Source organism: Bubalus bubalis, chromosome 8 (assembly GCF_019923935.1).
Source record: "Bubalus bubalis isolate 160015118507 breed Murrah chromosome 8, NDDB_SH_1, whole genome shotgun sequence".
Classification (NCBI taxonomy): Eukaryota; Metazoa; Chordata; class Mammalia; order Artiodactyla; family Bovidae; genus Bubalus; species Bubalus bubalis.
Window position 1 is genome coordinate 112725506 of NC_059164.1, and position 21728 is coordinate 112747233.

General features: G+C 43.5%; 1 protein-coding gene and 1 pseudogene across 2 annotated transcripts; one reads left to right on the forward strand and one right to left on the reverse strand.

Moving 5' to 3' along the window:
- Positions 1-5777: 5777 nt before the first annotated feature.
- On the reverse strand, positions 5778-8169 carry LOC102391141 (annotated as a pseudogene).
- A 2607-nt stretch (positions 8170-10776) lies between these two features.
- Positions 10777-17955, forward strand: LOC102390135 (GTPase IMAP family member 4). 2 transcript variants are annotated; one of them, XM_025291781.3, is made up of 3 exons: positions 10777-10909; positions 13599-13652; positions 16252-17955. In XM_025291781.3, the coding sequence occupies exons 1-3, from the start codon at positions 10792-10794 to the stop codon at positions 17160-17162; spliced, it is 1083 nt and encodes a 360-aa protein (XP_025147566.3). In that variant the 5' UTR covers positions 10777-10791; the 3' UTR covers positions 17163-17955. The 2 variants fall into 2 exon arrangements, with proteins under 2 accessions (XP_025147566.3, XP_044802980.2); XM_044947045.2 differs by lacking the exon at positions 10777-10909 and adding an exon at positions 11882-12306.
- The last annotated feature ends 3773 nt before the right edge of the window (positions 17956-21728 follow it).

Genomic DNA, 21728 nt, shown 5'->3' on the forward strand with positions numbered 1-21728 from the left:
ACTGTGAAACCGACAGGCTCATCTGTCGGTGGAAGCCATGAGAACTTTAGAGTTGTAGGGTTTGTGTGAGAAACTTGATAAGTATTAGTCTGTAAGCATCATCATTGGGCTGCATAACCTTTTTTAGCTGAGTGATGTGCTCCCAAGGGGTGATTTCTTTTAATTTTGCAGCGGTAGGGGTCAGCAGAATTACCGTTTAGGGTCCTTGCCATTTAGGGGTTAGATCTGAGTGGGACTGAACTGTCATAAAGACTTTGTCTCCTATTTGGAGGGATGGGTATGGAAGATTGGAGAGTGGTCGAGGTTATCCATATGTTGCCAAAGGGCATCTCATATCTGGGCAAGTAAGGGAAAAGGAAGGTGGGATGGCAGTTTGGGACCGTCCTGGGAGGGGAGGGTCCTAAAGGTACTATTGGCCGCTGATATGTGGCCTCGAATGGACTGATATTTAGAAGGTTTTTTGGTAAGGCCCGGACCTTTAAGAGGGCTAAAGGGAGGAGTTTAGTCCAATCTTGATGAAGTTCGATTGTTAATTTGGTCAGAGTTTCATTTAGGACTCACTTGGCTCTCTCAACCTTACCGGAGGACCGTGGTGATAAGGAATGTGAAACCTCCAAGGAATTTGAAGGCCTTGTGCAATATTTTGGCTGATTTGGGTCATTTCATTAATCTATGTGTCTGTTTTTGCTCCAATACCATACTGTCTTGATTACTGTTGATACTGTTTTGATTACAGACAGCATAATTCCTCCCACTTTGTTCTTTGGCAAAATTGTTTTGACTTCTCAAAATCTTTTGTGTTTCCATACAAATTTTTTAAGTTATTTCTTCTGGTTCTTTAAAAATGCCATTGGTAATTTGATAGGGATTGCATTGAATCTGTAAATCACCTTGGGTAGTATGGTCATTTTATCAATATTAATTCTTCCAATTCAAGAACGTGGTATGTCTTTCTACCTCTTTGAGTTGTCTTCAATTTCTTTCATCAATGTGGTATAGTTTTCGGAGTCCAGGTCTTTCATCTCCTTTAGGTAGGCTTACCCCTAGGTATTTCTTTCTTTTTTATGAAAAGATAAATGGGATTGTTTCCTTAATTTCTCTTTGTGATAGTTCTTTGTTAGTGTATAGAAATGCAACAGATTTCTCTGTATTAATTTTGTATCCTGCACTTCACTGACCTTCCTGATGAGCTCTAGTAGTTTTCTTTAGGATTTCCTATATATAGTATCAAGTCATTTGCAAACAGTGACAGTTTCTTCTCCCTTTCTGATATGGATTACTTTTATTTCTTTTTCTTCTCTCATTACTGTGGCTAGGACTTCCAAAACTATGTTCAGCCAAAGTGGCAAGAGTGGGCATTATCAACTTGCTCCTGATCCTAGACTGAGTGCTTTCAGCTTTTCACTGTTGACTATGATGTTTGCTATGGGTTTGTCGTTGTTGTTATTTAGTCACTAAGTCATATCCAACTCTTTTGGGACCCCGTGGACTGTAGCTGCCAGGCTCTTCTGTCCGTGGGACTTCCCAGGCAAGAACACCTGGAGTGGGTAGCCATTCCCTTCTCCAAGGGATCTTCCCCACCCAGAGATTGAACCCACATCTCTTGCATTGGCAGGTGGCTTCTTTCCCACTGAGCCACCAGGAAAGCCATGGGTTTGTCATATATGGCCTTTATTGTGTTGAGGTAGACATTACTTTGTCAACAAAGGTCCATCTAGTCAAGGCTATGGTTTTTTCAGTGGTCATGTATGGATGTGAGAGTTGGACTATAAAGAACGCTGAGCCCCAACGAATTGATGCTTTTGCACTGTGGTGTTGGAGAAGACTCTTGAGAGTCTCTTGGACTGCAAGGAGATCCAACCAGTCCATCCTAAAGGAAATCAGTCCTGAATATTCATTGGAAGGACTGATGTTGAAGCTGAAACTCCAATACTTTGGCCACCTGATGCAAAGAGCTGACTCATGTGAAAAGACCTTGATGCTGGGAAAGATTGAAGGTGGGAGGAGAAGGGGACAACAGTGGATGAGATGGTTGGATGGCATCACCAATTCAATAGAAATGGTTTTGGGTGGACTCTGGAAGTTGGTGCTGCGCAGGGAGGCCTGGCGTGCTGCGGTTCATAGGGTTGCAAAGAGCCGGACACAATTGAGTGACTGAACTGAACTGAACTGATGTTCCCTTTATGTCCACTTCTTGGAGATTTTTTATTATAAATGGATGCTGGATTTTATCAAAAACTTTTTCTACATCTATTGAGATAATTGGATGTTTTTTTCTTCTTCAATTTGTTAACATGTTATATCACACTGGTTGGTTTGCAGAAATTGAAAAATCCTCATATCCCTAGGATGAATCCCACTTGATCCCAGTATAAGACCCTTTTAACGTATTATTTGATTTGGTTTTCTAATTTTTTAAATTTTACTATTCATAAGACTGAAGAGAAAGAGCAAATATTGGCTACAAACAACGAACAAAAGACAAATGCAAACAGCAGCTAACATTTCTGAATTTCTAGACTTAAGTTCTAAAAGGATGTCAACACTCAGGACACTATGACATGGAATCATGATGTCAATCACCTCAAAACAGAAATCTAGCTCATGAGAAACTGCTTTGCTTTAATAACAGAAAGGCATTTTTCATGATGGGCAGAGCTCTCCCCAAAGAGAAGCAACACTTGCAATTTATGGAGCCAACAAAAAAGATATTTTAAAAGTGTCCCACTCCTTAATCAGCTATACTCCAATACAAAATATAAAAAATTTTTTTAAGTCTCCCCCTCTAATAGGTGCTCTACTCATAAGTTTTGCTTTTCATGAATACTTTAACGTTTTACAATGTTGTTGTTGTTCAGTCACTAAGTGGTGTCTGACCCTTTCCAACCCTATGGACTGCAGCATGCCAGTCTTCCCTGTCCATCACCAACTCCCGGAGCTTGCTCAAACTCATGTCCAACGAGTTGGTGATACCATCCAACCATCTCATCCTCTTCCCCTTCCCCTCCTACTTTCAATCTTTCCCAGCATCAGGGTCTTTTGCAATGAGTTAGCTCTTTGCATCAGGTGGCCAAAGTATTGGAACTTCAGCCTCAGTATCAGTCCCTCTCATGACTATTCAGAATTGATTTCCTTTAGGATTGACTTGTTTGATCTCTTTGCAGTCCAAGGAACTCTCAAGAGTCTTCTCTAACACCACAGTTCAAAAACATCAGTTCTTTGGCGCTCAGCCTTCTTTATGGTCCAACTCGCACATCCATACATGACTACTGGGAAAACCAGCAGTCATTTTAGAATGTAGGAGTGGGTTAAAATTGATGTTGCATTTTTGCTATTTTTATCTCATTTGTTTAAAATAGTGTGCTATTCATTTTCACATAGTCTCCTAGTCCTAGCTTTGGAAAATCTGTTTATTTTCTTCACCCATAAAAGTCCAGATACAGAACTTTAAGCTTTCAATATTGGACATACTTGCTTTTGAAAAGGAAATATTGCTATGCCACAACCTGTGATCAGGTATCATAAATAATTCACCCATAGAATCTGGGTTGTATGAATGTGATGCTTCTAAATCCTCTTACATAATAGTTTTAGAGGATCCAAAGAGCCTGCAATGCAGGAGACCCGAGTTCAATCTCTGGGTTGGGAAGACATCCTAGAGAAGGGCATGGCAACCCACTCCAGTATTCTTGCCTGGAGAATTCCATGGACAGAGGAGCCTGGCGGGCTACAGTCCATGGGGTCACAAAAAGTTGGACATGACTCAGTGACTTTCATTTTCACCTTGTTTCATAGAGTTAAAAGTTGTCACTGTTATCAGTATTCTTTGTACATCAATAGGGTGCATGGCAGTAAGCTTTCACTCTGTTTTCACTAAAAACATCTGCAGATTAATTATTGATGTTCTTTGGGAAGCAGACTACACTTATGTTCATTCTTTTCCATTGGTTACAATAAATTTTTCTTGCAGAGTAAATAAAGACGACCAGCAGCTTCTCAATATGCAAAAGACTGTCAATTTCCAGTTGACCCTTGCTAAAATATCATGGGAAGGAAAAAACAACTCACTGCTAAATAAATAAATTCTTAAGGGAAGATGTCAATCATGCCCTTTTGCAATCTATCCTGAACAATTTGCTTCAGGCTCATTTAAAAGGCTACATATGGGCTTCCCTGGTGGCTCAGCAGTAAAGAATCCTCCTGCCAATACAAGAGACACAGGTTCCATCCCTAGTCTGGGAGGATCTCACATACTGCAGAGCAACTAAGCCTGTATGCCACAAGTACTGAGCTTGTGCTCTAGAGCCCACATGTCACAACTACTGAAGCCCACGTGCCCTAAAGCCCATGCTTCCCATCAAGACAAACCCACACCCACACTCCCTGCAACTGGAGATTAGCTCTACTCTCTGCAACTAGAGAAAAGCCCAGGTGCAGCAGCAAAGACCGAGTGCAGCCAAATAAAAAAAAGTAAAGGCTACACAAAATTACCCAGCCAGCATTTTACCTTTTGCCTGGCCAACTCGTTACTCACTGCTCATCAGATACAGCAGTTTAGGACAGATTGCATGGGAAGCACACAGCGCTTAATGGGAAGAAGTCCTCAGAAACAGGGACAGGTAGGGATCACAGAAAAGACAGGGAGGATTCTCATTGGGCTGGCTGATTTTGAGGAGTTCTTTTCTTACCTACTTACCCTAACAAAAAGACTGACTAAAAGCATCAAATGTATCGTCAAGAGTGTTCTGTATAAAGTTCGGCTGGCTGGTAGGATTTTGCAAACCTGCTTAGCCATTAGACTCTTGGTAAGACTTTGCCTGAGAGGAATTGTCAGAGACCTGAGTGCCATCTGGGGGTGGCAGGGCGGGGTGGTCAGGGAAGACAAGGACTAGGGGAGCCCAAAGTGAACACAAGCTTGTCTAATTACTAACCTGCACTCGGGAAGCCTCTTGACCTGCTCTTGCAGGAGCAGACACAGTATTCTTTCCCTACATCTGTTCTACTCCCTCTCTAGGGAACCCTGCCAAACAGGCTCCAGGACTTCTCATGTAAATGCCATCTTTACCCCTTCACCTCCTGAGAAAGGAAGAGTCCAGATGCTTATCTCCTAAAACAAGATGGTCATTAAATCTGGGGGCTACTCAACAGTTGGAGAAGACTCTTGAGAGTCCCTTGGACTGCAAGGAGATCCAACCAGTCCATTCTAAAGGAGATCAGTCCTGGGTGTTCTTTGGAAGGAATGATGCTAAAGCTGAAAACTCCAGTACTTTGGCCACCTCATGCCAAGAGTTGACTCATTGGAAAAGACTCTGATGCTGGGAGGGATTGGGGGCAGGAGGAGAAGGGGACGACAGGATGAGATGGCTGGATGGCATCACTGACTCGATGGACGTGAGTCTGAGTGAACTCCGGGAGTTGGTGATGGACAGGGAGGCCTGGTGTGCTGCGATACATGGGGTAACAAAGAGTCGGACATGACTGAGCCACTGAACTGAACTACAGTTCAATTCAACAGATACTCATTTAATTCCATATGTGCAAGAAAGCTGAAAACCTCAGTAGTTTCTTCTTTTTGATTCTGCCTAACTAAAAGCTCTGCTGCATTTATGTATCAACGATGGCCATCAGCTTCAAAGGCATAGTTCTGTCCAGCCAAAAGGCCAAAGTCTCCGGGGGGGTGGGGGGGGGGACAATTTCCAGGTCCACGGTACAAAATGCTGCACACCTGAACTTTTAAACAACTGGCTAGACAGCATTCCTTCCTTCCATCTACTTTCTCAATCACTGGAAAAGCTCAGACCATTGGAACATACATATCTTTCAAATTTGGAGAGTCTTCTGCAAAAGTCATTCTTCACATATACTGTAAAAGAGATTTTCCTCTTCTTTTCTCCAGTACTCTCCCTGGGCCAGGGAGTCCCTCACAGAAGGATTGCACTTAGCCAGCAGAACCTGGATGCCAAAGGCTTCATAAACCCTGAGAACTTCTTTCGTCATGTGGATCCCTGCTGGATCTAAAAGCTGTATTGCACTGCAGTCAGTCACGATGGTGTGGAACTCTAAGGAATCATGGAAGAGTCACACTGAAACTTCATCCTGGATTCCCTGAGAGCGGCTATTTCCCTTTTGATATTTTTCTTTGCTACCTTCTTCTGAGCTGCCTATGAAATGATTGGATGGCATCACTGGCTCAATGGACATGAGTTTCAGCAAGCTCTGGGATTTGGTGATGGACAGGGAGGCCTGGCGGGCTGCAGTCCATGGGGTCGCAAAGAGTCGGACGCAACTGAGCGACTGAACTTAACTGAAGTTACTAAGACTGGATGGGGGGGGGGGTAGTTTATAAAGAAGATTTAAAATATTCTCTGTTCATGTAATAGAGAGTGGATTCAAAGTGGACAACCTTGATGGCTGACTTAGCCTGACAGGTCTTGTAGGCAGACATGGATTCAAAGATTTCAGACTCTTTTGTTGGGCCAAGCAATGAAGTCTTTGACTTCTGAGTGTAGAGGATGAGTGAAAACATAGAAAAACCAACCCCAATAAGCAGGGCTATTTCAGTACTTAGTTCAGAGGACAGCACAGTACCAAATGAGATAACTGTATCCATTCGGCTAATCCTCCACATCGTCCATGGAATTCTCTAGGCCAGGATACTAGAGTGGGTAGCTGTTCCCTTCTCCGGGGGATCTTCCCAACCCAGGGATTGAACAGGAGTCTCCTGCATCACAGGCGGATCCTTTACCAGCTGAGCTTCCAGGAAAGCACCACATCTTGGGCAGATTCTTAAATTTACTTAGGGCTCTCCAGGGATTTGGCTTTCAAGGTGGCACTAGTGATAAAGAATGCACCTGCCAATGCAGGAGACTTAAGAGATGCAGAGTGTATCCCTGAGTCAGGAAGATCCCCTGGAGGAGGACATGGCAACCCACTCTGGTATTGTTGCCTGGAGAAGTCCCATGGGCAGAGGAGCCTGGTGGGCTACAGTCCATGGGGTCACAAAGAGTCGGACATGACTGAGCTTCTAACACTTTCACTTTCACTAATGAATAATCCCCACCATTACTCCAACTGAGTCTGAGTCCAGGGAGATACTTGGCCTGAGATGTAACAGCTGTGAAGGAGGCACAGGTGACAAATCCACTCAGCAAGGCATCTGAGAGAGAGACTGAAACAAAGCCCACTTGATAGAGCCCATTGCTGCCTGAAAAACTCCAACCTTAAAGGTGACCGTACTGTCACAGCTACTTGTGTTACATATCTTGCCTGATGTCTGGCTTAATAGTGTGCTCCCACCTGAAACCATTCCCAAAGAAGGAGCAACATGGGCAGCGTCATTGCCAGCTCTGTACAATTCTCAGTCAACTACAGCTGACTGATCATAAGGCACAACACTCCAAAGATGCCCACAGAGATGTGATGGAGGTCCCCAATAGGAAGTAAACTGATCCAACAAAAAAAGATGTGTGTAGACCATCGATATTCTCCTGGCCAGCCAAGAGAGAATAAGCAGTGGGCTGGGGCACCAAAAAGATGCCCACAATCAAGCCAGACATCACATCTCCTAAAATGTTTTCCTCCAGATTACATTTTGGGAGCCACTGCAAAACAGGAAGGAAACCAAAAATGATATTTTGGGGTTTGGTTGGATTGCACTGGAAACAGTAGGTTTTTGTGGCAAATTGCCTGAAGTTAGTATCTGGTTTCTCTTAAGGCTCCAAGTGGACCCTAGGATAAGGTCTGCATTGATCATTGGTCTCAAATTGCTGAAAGTTGTTACGTGATTCCTCTTCGTGCTCCAGGGGGGATCCTACATGAGACCTGTATTGGTTATTCCCTTTAATGGAGTCCTCAGATGAAAGGTTATCTTGCTTTTTATTTTTCAAAGACATTTCTGGAGATAGATGTTCCAGCCTCCCTGAGCAAGAAATCAGATTGGCGAATTCACACAGGAGCTCTTCATCTCTCAATGCAACTGGTGCAGGACTCTCTTCTCACTTTCTACCTTCAGGCCAAGCTAGTTTGAGTGCATTCCTTCTACTTTGGACTAGCTCTCTGTGATTTCCGGGTCAAGAGACTTTTCCAAACCGCTTGATTCTGGGCCACCCACATACAACCTGCCTTCAAGGAGCATCTTCCACCATGGCGGGACTGAGGGGATAAGGTGGTGTGGGCAGAGGCAGCCCACCTCCAGGCCAGCGTCCCTTTAACCCATCGACCCCCTTGCCCACCCATTGCCTGGTCCCTGGAAGAGGAGGGCCCAGCCAGGCAGGGCAGGGGAGTGGCATGCAGGCACCATCTAGGAGGTGCAGAAGGTGACTCTAGAGTGAAAGCCCAGCATGGTTTGTTGATATTTTGTTGAGGACATTTGCATATATGTTCATCAGCGATATTGGCCTATACATTTCTTTTTGTGTGTTATCTTTTCTGATTTTGATATCAGAGTGATGCTGGCCTCATACAATGAGTTCGGAAGTATTTCTTCCTCTGCAATTTTTTTAAATCATTTGAGAAGGATAGCTGTTAACATTTTCTTTTCTTTTCTTTTTTAACATTTTCATAAATATTTGGTAGAATTCACTTGTGAAGCCGTCTGGTCCTGGACTTTGTTTCTTGGTCTGAATAACACATTCAGTTTCATAATTAGTTATTGTGACAGTGAAAGTTGCTCAATTGTGTCCAAGTCTTTGTGAACCCATGGACTATACAGTCCAAGGAATTCTCCAGGCCAGAATACTGTAGTGGGTAGCCATTTCCTTCTCCAGGGGATCTTCTTGACCCTGGTCTCCTGCATTGCAGGTGGATTCTTTACCAGTATCCCCACCTGTCAAGTGTGAGACCTGGTTAGATTTCCCAATACGGAGACTATAGAACTGGTTATTGGTCTATTCATATATTTGATTTTTTTCCTGGTTCACTGTTGGGAGATTGTACCTTTCTAAGAATTTGTCCACTTCTTCCATGTTGTTCATTTTATTGGCAAGATTGTTTTAGCTATCCAGGGTCATTTGTGTCCCCATACAAATAGTAAAATTTTGTGCTCTAATTCTGTGAGAAATGCCATTGGTTATTTGATAGAAATTGCATTGAGTCTGTAGATGACTTTGGATAGTGTAGAACAGTATTGTGACAGACATTTTCACAATATTGATTCTTCCAATCCCTGAAAAAAAATATATATATACAGTTGCCTCCTGCCTCTCTGGGCGGCTCTCCAAGATCAGCAAATGGGTCTCCCTCAGGCTTCTGTCATTCTGCACTGGGTCTCAGAGCATGAGAGCTTTTGTCCATGCCCTTTGAGAATGGGGTCTCTGCTTTCCATGCCTTCTTGCTCTCCCATGCATAAGTCCTGTGGCCTTCAAAGTTGCATGTTTTGGGGCTTCTCAGGTGGCTCCAGAGAAGGCAATGGCAACCCACTCCAGTACTCTTGCCTGGAAAATTCCATGGACGGAGGGGCCTGGTGGGCTGCAGTCCATGGGGTCGCTAGGAGTCGGACACGACTGAGTGACTTCACTTTCACTTTTCACTTTCATGCATTGGAGAAGGAAATGGCAACCCACTCCAGTGTTCTTGACTGGAGAATCCCAGGCATGGGGGAGCCTGGTGGGCTGTAGTCTATGGGGTCGCACAGAGTCGGACACAGCTGAAGTGACTTAGCAGCAGCAGCAGCAGCAGGTGGCTCAGTCGTAAAGAATCTGCCTGCAATGCAGAACATGTGCGTTCGATCCCTGGGTCAGGAAGATCCCCTGGAGAAGGGAATGGCTACCCACTCAAGGATTCTTGCCTGGAGAATCCCATGCACAGAGGAGCCTGAGGGGCTACAGTCCATGGGGTCACAAAGAGCCAGCCACAACTTAGCAATGACACAACAAAGTCAGATATGTTGAGGGCTCACCTTTCTAGTGCAGGACACCCCGCCTCCAGGGAGCCTGAAGTGGGGCCCAATCCCTTGCTCATGGGGAAAACTTCTGTTGTTGTGATTATCTTCCCATTTGCAAGTCACCTACCTAGGGATGCGGGTCTTGACCTTACTCCCTCCTATCTGTCTTGTTGTGGTTCCTTCTTTTTTACCTTTAGCTGTGGAAAATCTTTTCTACTAGTTCTTAGATGATTGTTATTTTCTGCTGCTGCTGCTGCATCGCTTTAGTCGTGTCCGACTCTGTGCGACCCCATAGACGGCAGCCCATGAGGCTTCCCCATCCCTGGGATTCTCCAGTCAAGAACACTGGAGTGGGTTGCCATTTCCTTCTCCAATGCAGGAAAGTGAAAAGTGAAAGTGAAGTCGCTCAGTCATGTCCGACTCTAGCAACCCCATGGACTGCAGCCTATCAGGCTCCTCCGTCCATGGGATTTTTTAGGCAAAAGTACTGGAGTGGGGTGCCATTGCTGCTTATAATTCTAGTGTGCCCATAGGAGGAGTTACGTTCAGGGTCTTCCTACCCTGCCATCTTGGCCACACTCTGAGCGTCAGCACTCTGGTTTTGACCCAGTAGTTTTTTCTCAACTTTCACAGCATGACCCATCTTGTTTCCCTCCCTTTTGTAATCTCTGCATGGCCTAGTATGGTAGTGACTAGGTAGGTGTGGCCATTCAACTGTAACTTTCAATTAGACAATTTGGAATAAAATTTAAAATTCAGTTCTTCAATTACACTTCTTACATTTCATGAGCTCAATAACCCATGTGGCTCAGGGCAACCATACGGAACCACACAAAACAGTTTCATCTTTGCAAAGACTTCTAACTCTCCTGGATGATCACAGGGGCAGCAGGTCTTTGGGGTGAGTTTGGATGGCTCCTCCCTCACTTCCTGTCTCCTCCTGCCTCCTCCTTTTAATAGCTTTGCATCACCTCCTGCTTCAGCCTTGTCTTCAAAGTAAGAGAAGGGAGCAGGCCCCAGATTTTCTAGGTAAGGGAAGAGGTGTGTTTGTGGGGGTGAGAGGGAGGGAGGGAGGGAAATGTGTGATTTGATGGACGGGGACTCCTCCCCTGGATCTGTATCTTAAACCTCCTTGCAAACTTGCTCTCAGAATATATTTCTCATTGGGTTTCTGTTTGCTGTTTTTGATGATTTTAGGCTGTAATCTGTTTTGAAGGCTAAGCCCTACAAATTGATGCCTTTTTCCATGGTGATGGCTCAGAGGATACTTGTACAAACAAATGATTCCTCTCACCATTCATAGAATTTATTAGAAAACTTAACTTGAAGTTTTCAGGATTAGCATTGACCAAGCAGACAGAATTCATTCTGTGGGAAGCTGGTGTTGAGAAGAGCTCAAGGAGATGTAAGAGGCACAGCTCAGCACTTCCCCTGTTGCAAAACCAGCACGCAGAGCAGGACCAGTGAGTCTGTTACCCAGTTAACTCTCTGCTCAGAGCTGCCCCTTTGGACCTGCCTCCTCAGGGACAGTCTCTTCCTGGGCCTCACCCCGAGTTGGGGAAGAGAAGCTTTTAGAAGACAGGAGGAGGGAGATGCCAACCCATATTACTGTCTACCGTTCAAGAGAAGCAGGGGACCAACTGATGCTTGTTCCTTAAACAGTAGGAGGAGAATTCAGCCATCCAGTGTCAGTGTGTAGACAAGGTCAGGCCTCTGGCTTAATATCTGAACTAGGATAAACAGAACAGCATTAAAGAATGCTGAAGACAGAGTCTACAGACTGGACAGCAGACTTTAAGAAATAACCCAAACCTTGTGTGTTCCTATTTCTGGTATCTTACTCCTTCTCCTAAAGCCCACAACCAACATCAACTTTATGAGCAAAGCCAATTCTTTAAAATTTAGTGATTTCAGTTCCCAGTTTATAAGAAGCTGTTTCCTACTCTTATTCCTAATCGATTTTCAAAAGAAAGTGTTTCAAATTTGTATTTGATGCATTCCTACCAGATGACTCTATCTTTAGCAAATAGCATTTTCAGCCTGTTCTAGTTAACATCTGCTCTGCTAAGAATTCTTCAAATGGTTTTCTCCATTGCCCAACCTTAGTAGGTAGTGATAAAAGAAAGCATCTAAAATGTAATGCAATGTTTCAAGAGCAATGTGGTTTTAACAAGGAAAAGATAAGTTTTTTCACAGCCAGATGTAAGCGAGATATAAAGCTCAATCACAGAGAAGGCAAGAAACAGTGGGGTATTTTTTTAATCAATTAATTCATTAAACAAATAGTTTTTGAGATCCATGCTTTGTCCAATACTGTGCTTTTTTCCTCGGGAATAATGGGGTATGCAAGACACAGACAGTTCACCATCACAAAGCTAGCAGTCTACAAGGAGACAGTAAAAAAAATCAAACCACTTCCTATCGTGGTATGTATTCTATAGAAACTCTAGGGTGTAGTTAGAACAAACTCCACATCAAACCTGTCTTGTTGGTTGATGATGTGTGTGGAGAGGCCCCCTCTGGAGAAATAACAAAACACTGAGGCCTCAGGGCTGAGCAGAAACCAGTTGGCCATTGGGTGGGGGTGGGAGTGCTCTGGGGAGGGGGAGGTGCTCCTCAAAGATCTAGGAGCTGGGGGGAGCTTAGAGGATTCAGGGAACAGTATGATTAAAGCTTTTTGAGAGAGAGGGAGAGACAAATTGATCGTGCAAGGCCTTCAGGATCATTCCAAGGGCTTTCAACTATTTGAAAAATAAAAAACAAAAGCAATCCATTAGAAAATCTAAACGAGAAAAAAAACAAATATCAAAAAGGCATCTGACTATGTATAGAGAGAGTAACATGGAAATATACATTACCATATATAAAATAGGTAGCCAATAGGAATTTGCTATATGACTCAGGGACCTCAAACCGGGGCTCAGTAACAACCCAGAGGGGCAGGATGTGGAGGGAGGTGGGAGGGATGTTCAAGTGGGAGCGAACATGGTAAACCTATGACTGATTCATGTTGATGTTTGGTAGAAACCAACACAATGCTGTAAAGCAATTATCCTTCGATTATAAATTTTAAAAAGGCCTCTGACTATTGAGTAGAGGAGGGATTGAAGATACAGTATCATTTGGGAGCCTACTACATTGCAATCAAATGATAGGATTGGATTCACATGGAGATGGGGAGAAATGGATACTTCCTCATTGGGGAACAAAAATCTATAGGACTTGGTGATGGACTGTGAGTAAGTGAGGAAAGAAATGTTTTAGAAATGACCCCAAGATTCTGCATGAGCCATTTTGTGATGCCACTTACTGAAATTTGAACCAGGCTAGGGATGGAAGTCAGGGTTTCATTTTGTCCAAATCAGTTGGAGATGCCCACAAAATTGCCAAATGGAGAATTTGACTGGGATGGAAAAGGTTGTAACACTGGGAAGGGTCTAGGCTGCAGACTACATATAAATGGCATTCAGAGCAATAATTGAATAGAGGTGGGAAGGGCACCCAGAACCAGCGCCAAGGAAGCACTTGAAGCACTAACATCTGTGTAAAGAAAAATGACGTCTGAAAATGAGACTGAAAGCAGAATTAAGAAGTGTTGAGAAATAGAGGAGAGATCGAGTAGCAAGTTTATGAAGAAAGTGTTGTTTACAGGAGGTCGATGTTTCTGGTTTGTTCTGCGTTTCCCTGACATAACATAGTTCTGTCTCTCTATTCCCAGGAATCCAAACCACAATGGCAGCCCAGTACCTCAGTGAACCCAGGACCAGCCACGGTGAGAGGCTGCTTGAGGAGGGCAGCCAGACTTGGTGGGGAGGGCTGGGACTCTCCTGCCCTGTCATCCAGCCAACCTGTACAAGAGCAAAACATCTTCAACCACATTTCTTATTTTCCCTTCATTTGCTCTGCTCTCTCATTCTCTCCACCCTCTACGCATCCTCCTTGTGATGTAGCTTAACAGCGAGCAGGAGGAGAGTTCCAATACCCTGACTGCTCCCGGGCTTGATGAGGTTTCTTCTTTGGTACTTCCTGCCATGTGGGCACATGGATCAAGGGCTGTGGCCTCCCAGATGGTTTCTCTGCCCCTGTCTTCAGCCTGAGAGGACTGGGAAGGAGGAATGGGGGGTGATCAATGCCACATTCAGGCCCCTAATTTCCCTGTTCCCAGTGGTCTCACTCTAAGCAACACACTCAACAGACTGATCACTCCGTTTCTCATATAACCCTCCATCTACCCTTTATCCTAGGAATAGATTCTATCATTTGAGCTTATGCTGGTTCAGCAAATCACCCTGCAATTTAGGAACCTAAAACAGCAACCATTTAGTTGGCTTTTAATTTTGGTGGTCACTTGGGCTGTGCTTGGGTCTGGACCAACCTGGCTAATCTCAGCCAGACTGACTCATGTGTGGGTGCTTGGCTGGTGGTTCAAGATACAACACAATAATCTTGGATAGCCTCACAGACATGTCTGGTGCTCAGCAACCTCTGGGTTGGCCAGGCATACAGGGATAACAGGACCTTGTGTCCCTCACCAAGTAGGCTAGTCCAGGGTAGGTGTAGGGTTCCAAAAATCAGAAAGAGAAGGCAAAGCACAATGTGTCAGCACTTTTGGATTCTCTGCTTAACCATGTTTTCATGATCCTATGATCCAAAGCAAGTCACATGGCCTAGTCAGACTGAAGGGTTGGAGAAACAGACTCAGCATCCTGATGAGAGGAGCTGAGAATTCACCTTCCCAAGAGGCACGAGTGCAGAGATGGACTCCTTTGTGGCTATGGCTGCCAACTTCAGAGGTTGCCATCCATTCATTATCAGCATTGGCCAATGGTTGTAGTGTTGGCACTGGCCTTGGTGCCTTTTCACTGCCAGGCCATGAATTTCCTACACCCTCTCTCTAAGGCCAACCAATGCCCTGGGATCTCCTTAGGTTGGAGCTTCTATTGTGAGGCTAAGTATTAAGAATACTCTGAATTCTTATGTACATTTTTTCTTAGATAAATCTTAGCCATCCCATATCTAGTGTTTGCAGCACTGGGAAATTTACTTCTTTTATCCAGGGATTCTGGTTCTGAAATGGGGAAAAGTCTGCCCTAGGGATTCAGGGAGCAGCAAACACTTCTTCAGAAAGTGTGTGGGAGATGGAGATTAACTACAGATTTTGTGGACATCACAGGAGGGGTTTCTGCAAATTTCTGGTTCTGTTTGATTGATATTTTTTAAAGATTAGCCCACCTCACAGAATAGACTGAAAGGGACAGTGTGGAAGTGGAGACACCTGTTAGGAGACTGCTGAGCCAGGGGTGGTGATGGAATCTGGACTGGAATGATGATCTTCAAAACAGGGACAGGCGAACAGATTTGGAGCCAAGAGAACATGCTGATGGGTTGGGTCTGGAAGGTAGGGGAAAGAAGGGAGTCAAGGGTGACTCCTAGGTTTCTAGTCTGAGGACCTGGGTGAATGGTGATGCCTCTGAAAATAACCTGGGGTTGGTAACAGTGTCTATGATGTTGTACGTGGGATAATGTAGGCATTGTCTCAAAGCAGAAATGGGTAAATATAACATAGGATTCCTCATGCAGGAATCAGACCCTTAAGTTCAAGGGCAATCTGGCAAGGTCTGCCTTCTCAGAAAAACAGGCTTTCACATGTGATTGTCAATTGCCTTCCCTCTGGTCCTGGGTCTATGCCTGACAATCCAGGGGACTTTGACTTTATAGACACATTGCAGAGATATGCAGAGACTTGCTAAATACCAGCACAGAAAGAGCTGGTAGATGATTTGGTGTTTAAATTCAGGTTTCAATTGTTGTGCTCTACTGCTCTGATATTAACTTTCAACTTTCCTAGGAAGTCAAATATGCATAGTCAATTTTGTGTTATCACCTATCTTATGAAGAACAGCTACTGGTAGCAACTCAGAGACCTGTTCTTAATCACATTGTTTCCTCCTCTCTGAGCTGTTTGTTTCCATAAGGTCAAAATAAGAAGCTGAAAGGGATCCTGAAAAATATCTGTTATTGTTGTTCACTTGCTAAGTCATGCCCATGGACTGCAGCTTGCCAGGTTCCTCTGTCCTCCACTCTCTCCTGGAGTTTGCTCAAATTCATGCCCATTGATTTGGTGATGCTGTCTAGCCATTTTACCCTCTGCCACCCCCTTCTCCTTTTGCCTTCAAACTTTCCCGGCATCAGAATCTTTCCAGTGAGTCTGCTCTTTGCATCAAGTGGCCAAAGTTTTGGAGCTTCAGCTACAGCATCAGTCCTTCCAATGAACATTCAGGGTTGAATATTTATTCAGTGGGCGGGAGCCTTGCAGGGGAGACATTTGAAGTTCATTCTAACACCGGGTCTTCTGTTTCTTGATGTTCCAGGGCTTGCAAACTCTGGAGATTCCCAGCTGAGACTTGTCTTAGTGGGTAAGACTGGGGCAGGAAAAAGCGCAACAGGAAACAGCATCCTCAGAGAGAAAGTGTTTCTGTCTAGCTTTTCGGCTGTATCCATCACCAAGCACTGTCAGAAAGGAAGCAGCACCTGGAAGGGGAGAGAAGTTGTCGTTGTGGACACACCTGGCCTCTTTGACACGGAGGTCCCAGTTGCTGAGACTGTCAAGGAGATTACCCGCTGCATGGTGCTGACTTCCCCGGGGCCTCACGCTCTGCTCCTGGTCATCCCACTGGGCCGTTACACGCTGGAAGACCAGAAAGCCACAGAGAAGATCCTGACGATGTTTGGAGAGAGAGCTAGGGAACACATGATTCTCTTATTCACCCGGAAAGATGACTTAGAAGGCATGGATTTCCGTGATTACTTAAAGCAAGCTCCTACAGCCATCCAAGAGCTGATTCGCAAGTTCAGAGATCGCTACTGTGTTTTCAACAACAAGGCCACAGGAGCTGAGCAGGAGAACCAGAGGGAGCAGCTGCTGGCCCTGGTCCAGGATGTGGTGGACAAGTGCAATGGTCGATACTACACGAATAGCCTGTATCAGAAGACCGAGGAGGAGATTCAGAAACAAATCCAAGTGTTACAAGAAAATTACAGAGCAGAGCTGGAGAGAGCGAAAGCTCAGATAAAACAGAAGTTTGAAGTGGAAATCAGAAAGCTGAAGGATGAACTAGAACAACAAAAGCAGAAGGTGAAAATGGAAAGGCAATTGGCAGAAATGGAGGCTCACTGGGTTTCAAAGCAGCAAACAGCCAGAGATGATGTTTTGAGTCAGAATAAGATACTTGAAATCATCCTTAATGGGTTCCAGGCTATTTACTCTCTGTTTAAGGATTAAACCTCATGAAAATCTGTCATATTTCCTGCATATTTTGGGGTGGTCCTGCCCCATGTAACTCAGAGCATTCTCCTTTTTCTCTGAGACTCTCAGGGCTAAGGAGAGTAAATTTGCTATTGATAATTGGTATATGTTTGATTGATTTAACAGGAAAGGGATAAATTCTCAACTTGTGAAACTCCAAAGCAGAAAGTATTGATGCTCCCTAATTTGTGAATTCTTTCTCAGAGACACCAAAACAGGGAATGCAGGAGACCAAAGAAGATGACCCTGATCTTTCTTTCTTTATCCCTAGAAAAGATTTCTCCTCTAGATTCTTTCTAGATTGGTGGGTGATCTTCCCCTACAGCTTTTTCTCACTTATTTTGTCTCTAGACGGTGCTGATCATCTTACCCTTATAGTTTATTAGAAAGATCAATTCTTTCCATTAGTTAAACTTATAGAAGGAGATACTAATGGAAATCCTTCTAGATGAATGAAAACTTGTTCACTTATAATTTTACTGAAGGTCTCAAATTGTTCCTTATCAACTGACCATTATGAACAAAGAGTTCTCCAGCACATAGATTTTTCAGAACTCAACTACCTGAAATGCCAAAAGTCCCAAAAGATATTCAACAGGTAAGAGAATAATGCTTGGTGTATTCAGATATATCTGTAGGAAATCTTTGACCAACAACAACCAGTTTGCAAAGTAACCAGTTCTCTCCTTTTCCTGTGAAACTAACAGCTGCCCCATGCAGATGAATTGTTTGCTTATTGTTATTTTAATAAAACTTTTCTGTTCTCCCATATTTGTGCAAATTGGATTTTTTTTTTGTTTTTCTTGAAAAGCACCACTACTCTTTCTAAGAACACAGGGATGAATTTCAGTTTTTTTTGTAAAAGTTCAAGATGATTTTGGTGTAGACTTGGTCCACCCTCCAGACATCTCCCCTCACCTTTTTCCCCTGGAAGGTTTGAGCCACATTCTCAACCCCTCTGTCAGTCAAAGTCTACATTCTCCTTGGATTCATCCATTATGTTGGTAGAAATTATGTGTAACCGAGGTTTCTGAGACCTTTGTGGCTTTCATGCTGCAAAAATTCTTTAAAATCTATGGATAAATCTGTCCCTTTTCTCCTCTTCCACTGGGTCCTCTTCACCTAGTAATGTGTAGGCTTTCCCCAAGCACATTTCCATGTTCTTCCAACATGGTCTGGAGGTCACATGTGACCTATGCCAACTCCCCTTCCTTGGTCATCTTAAAATCATCTTCTCCATGCCCTAACCCATTCTGTCTGAAAGAGGACATATGCGTTGCCCTGACTTCCCCCAAACACACAGGACTGTACACTTAATACAGCTGCTATCTATCTATAGCTGACTCACTTTACTACAGTAGAAACTAACATACTATTGGAAAGAAACTATTGCTGTTGTTGTTCAGTCACTAAAGTGAAGTGAAGTCGCTCAGTCATGTCTGACTCTTTGCAACCCCATGGACTGTAGCCTACCATGCTCATCTGTCCATGGGATTTTCCAGGCAAGAGTACTGGAGTGGGTTGCCATTTCCTTCTCCAGAGGATCTTCCTGACCCAGGGATTGAACCCAGGTCTCCCCCATTGTAGGCAGACACTTTACCGTCTGAGCCACCAGGGAACTTAGCAAAGGCTCAAGGATATGAGAAGCACCTGGCAAAGAAGCACAGGACTCCAGCAGAGGCGATCACTCTGAGTGGACAGATTCCGTTTCACTCTGCAGAATGTGGGAGGACTTGGTCTCTATGGTTTTCATCATCAGCATCTCAATCAAAGTTGTTAGGTGTGAATTTAACATGCTATTGTATTACAACTTTATTGTATTACAATAAATACAATATTGTATTATTAGTAATGTAATATTATAATGTAAATTATAAGAAATTGTTAATTAATAAGGTAAGATTGTATTTATCATATTAAAACTTGTATTATAACACAAGCAAATATTTAACCAAAGAACCACATATACCCCTCAAAGAAAATTAAATTCAGGCTTAAGATGAAAAAAAAAAAAAAAAACAAGCTAGCTGCAGTGGTAATTTTCAGTATATACATTTCAATTATTCTTGCATCCCAGGTTAATGCTGTAGATGAGACAAAGAAAATTGTTCTGCTATTTATTTCCCATCTTATTACTTTAATAATTTCATCAAAATAATGTGAACATGGGTACATGAATACTTGTTTTGTTCTAAGAATGTGCAGTTTAAATGTCCCTGAGACACATCCAAGAATGGATTGAAATGTATTCAATGTAATTATTCGCCATACTTCGGCACTCATTTTCTTTGAGATTGGAATGAAAACTGACCTTTCCCAATCCTGTGGTGATTGCTGAGTTTTCCAGATTTGCTGGCACACTGAGTACAGCAAGTTAACAGTATCATTTTTCAGAAGTTTAAAGAATTGGGCTAGAATTCTCTCACCTCCACTAGCTTTACTAATTAACAAGGACTTGACTCCCTTCCCTGATACTTAAGGAATGTGACTTAAAAAAAAAAATATGCATGATATCAAATCAGATCAGTCACTCAGTTGTGTCCGACTCTTTGCCACCCCATGAATCGCAGCACGCCAGGCCTCCCTGTCCATCACCAACTCCCGGAGTACACTCAGACTCACGTCCATCGAGTCAGTGATGCCATCCAGCCATCTCATCCTCTGTCGTCCCCTTCTCCTCCTGCCCCCAATCCCTCCCAGCATCAGAGTCTTTTCCAATGAGTCAACTCTTCGCATGAGGTGGCCAAAGTACTGGAGTTTCAGCTTCAGCATCATTCCTTCCAAAGAAATCCCAGGACTGATCTCCTTCAGAATGGACTGGTTGGATCTCCTTGCAGTCCAAGGGACTCTCAAGAGTCTTCTCCAACACCACAGTTCAAAAGCATCAATTCTTCGGCACTCAGCCTTCTTCACAGTCCAACTCTCACATCCATACATGACCACAGGAAAAACCATAGCCTTTACTAGACGAACCTTTGTTGGCAAAGTAATGTCTCTGCTTTTGAATATGCTATCTAGGTTGGTCAAAACTTTTCTTCCAAGGAGTAAGCATCTTTTAATTTCATGGCTGCAGTCACCATCTGTAGTGATTTTGGAGCCCAGAAAGATAAAGTCTGACACTGTTTCCACTGTTTCCCCATCTATTTCCCATGAAGTGATGGGACCAGATGCCATGATCTTCGTTTCTGAATGTTGAGTTTTAAGCCAACTTTTTTACTCTCCACTTTCACTTTCATCAAGAGGCTGTTGAGTTCCTCTTCACTTTCTGCCATAAGGGTGGTATCATCTGCATATCTGAGGTTATTGATATTTCTCCCGGAAATCTTGATTCCAGCTTGTGTTTCTTCCAGCCCAGCATTTCTCATGATGTACTCTGCATATAAGTTAAATAAACAGGGTGACAATATACAGCCTTGACATACTCCTTTTCCTATTTGGAACCAGTCTGTTGTTCCATGTCCAGTTCTAACTGTTGCTTCCTGACCTGCATACAAATTTCTCAAGAGGCAGATCAGGTGGTCTGGTATTCCCATCTCTTTCAGAATTATCCACAGTTGATTGTGATCCACACAGTCAAAGGCTTTGGCATAGTCAATAAAGCAGAAATAGATGTTTTTCTGGAACTCTCTTGCTTTTTCTATGATCCAGCAGATGTTGGCAGTTTGATCTCTGGTTCCTCTGCCTTTTCTAAAACCAGCTTGGACATCAGGAAGTTCACGGTTCACAAATTGTTGAAGCCTGGCTTGGAGAATTTTGAGCATTACTTTACTAGCGTGTGAGATGAGTGCAATTGTGCAGTAGTTTAAGCATTCTTTGGCATTGCCTTTCTTTAGGATTGGAATGAAAACTGACCTTTTCCAGTCCTGTGGCCACTGCTGAGTTTTCCAAACTTTGCTGGCATATTGAGTGCATCACTTTCATAGCATCATCTTTCAGCATTTGGAATAGTTCAACTGGAATTCCATCACCTCCACTAGCTTTGTTCATAGTAATGCTTTCTAAGGCCCACTTGACTTCACATTCCGGGATGTCTGGCTCTAGGTCAGTGATCACACCATTGTGATTATCTGCGTCATGAAGATCTTTTTGTACAATTCTTCTGTGTATTCTTGCCATCTCTTCTTAATATCTTCTGCTTCTGTTAGGTCCATACCATTTCTGTCCTTTATCGAGCCCATCTTTACATGAAATGTTCCCTTGGTATCTCTAATTTTCTTGAAGAGGTCCCTAGTCTTTCCCATTCTGTTGTTTTCCTCTATTTCTTTGCATTGATCACTGAAGAAGGCTTTCTTATCTCTTCTTGCTATTCTTTGGAACTCTGCGTTCAGATGCTTATATCTTTCCTTTTCTCCTTTGCTTTTCGCTTCTCTTCTTTTCACAGCTAATTGTAAGGCCTCCCCAGACAGCCATTTTGCTTTTTTGCATTTATTTTCCATGGGGATGGTCTTGATCCCTGTCTCCTGTACAATGTCACAAACCTCATTCCGTAGTTCATCAGGCACTCTATCTATCAGGTCTAGGCCCTTAAATCTATTTCTCACT

Excerpts from the sequence above, each read along its gene's own strand:
- LOC102390135 (XM_025291781.3), top strand. The coding sequence starts at position 10,792 with ATGGCTCCTCCCTCACTTCCTGTCTCCTCCTGCCTCCTCCTTTTAATA. Across the intron at positions 10,910-13,598 it reads GCAGGCCCCAGATTTTCTAG|GAATCCAAACCACAATGGCA; the intron begins GTAAGGGAAGAG and ends CTCTATTCCCAG. Across the intron at positions 13,653-16,251 it reads TGAACCCAGGACCAGCCACG|GGCTTGCAAACTCTGGAGAT; the intron begins GTGAGAGGCTGC and ends TTGATGTTCCAG.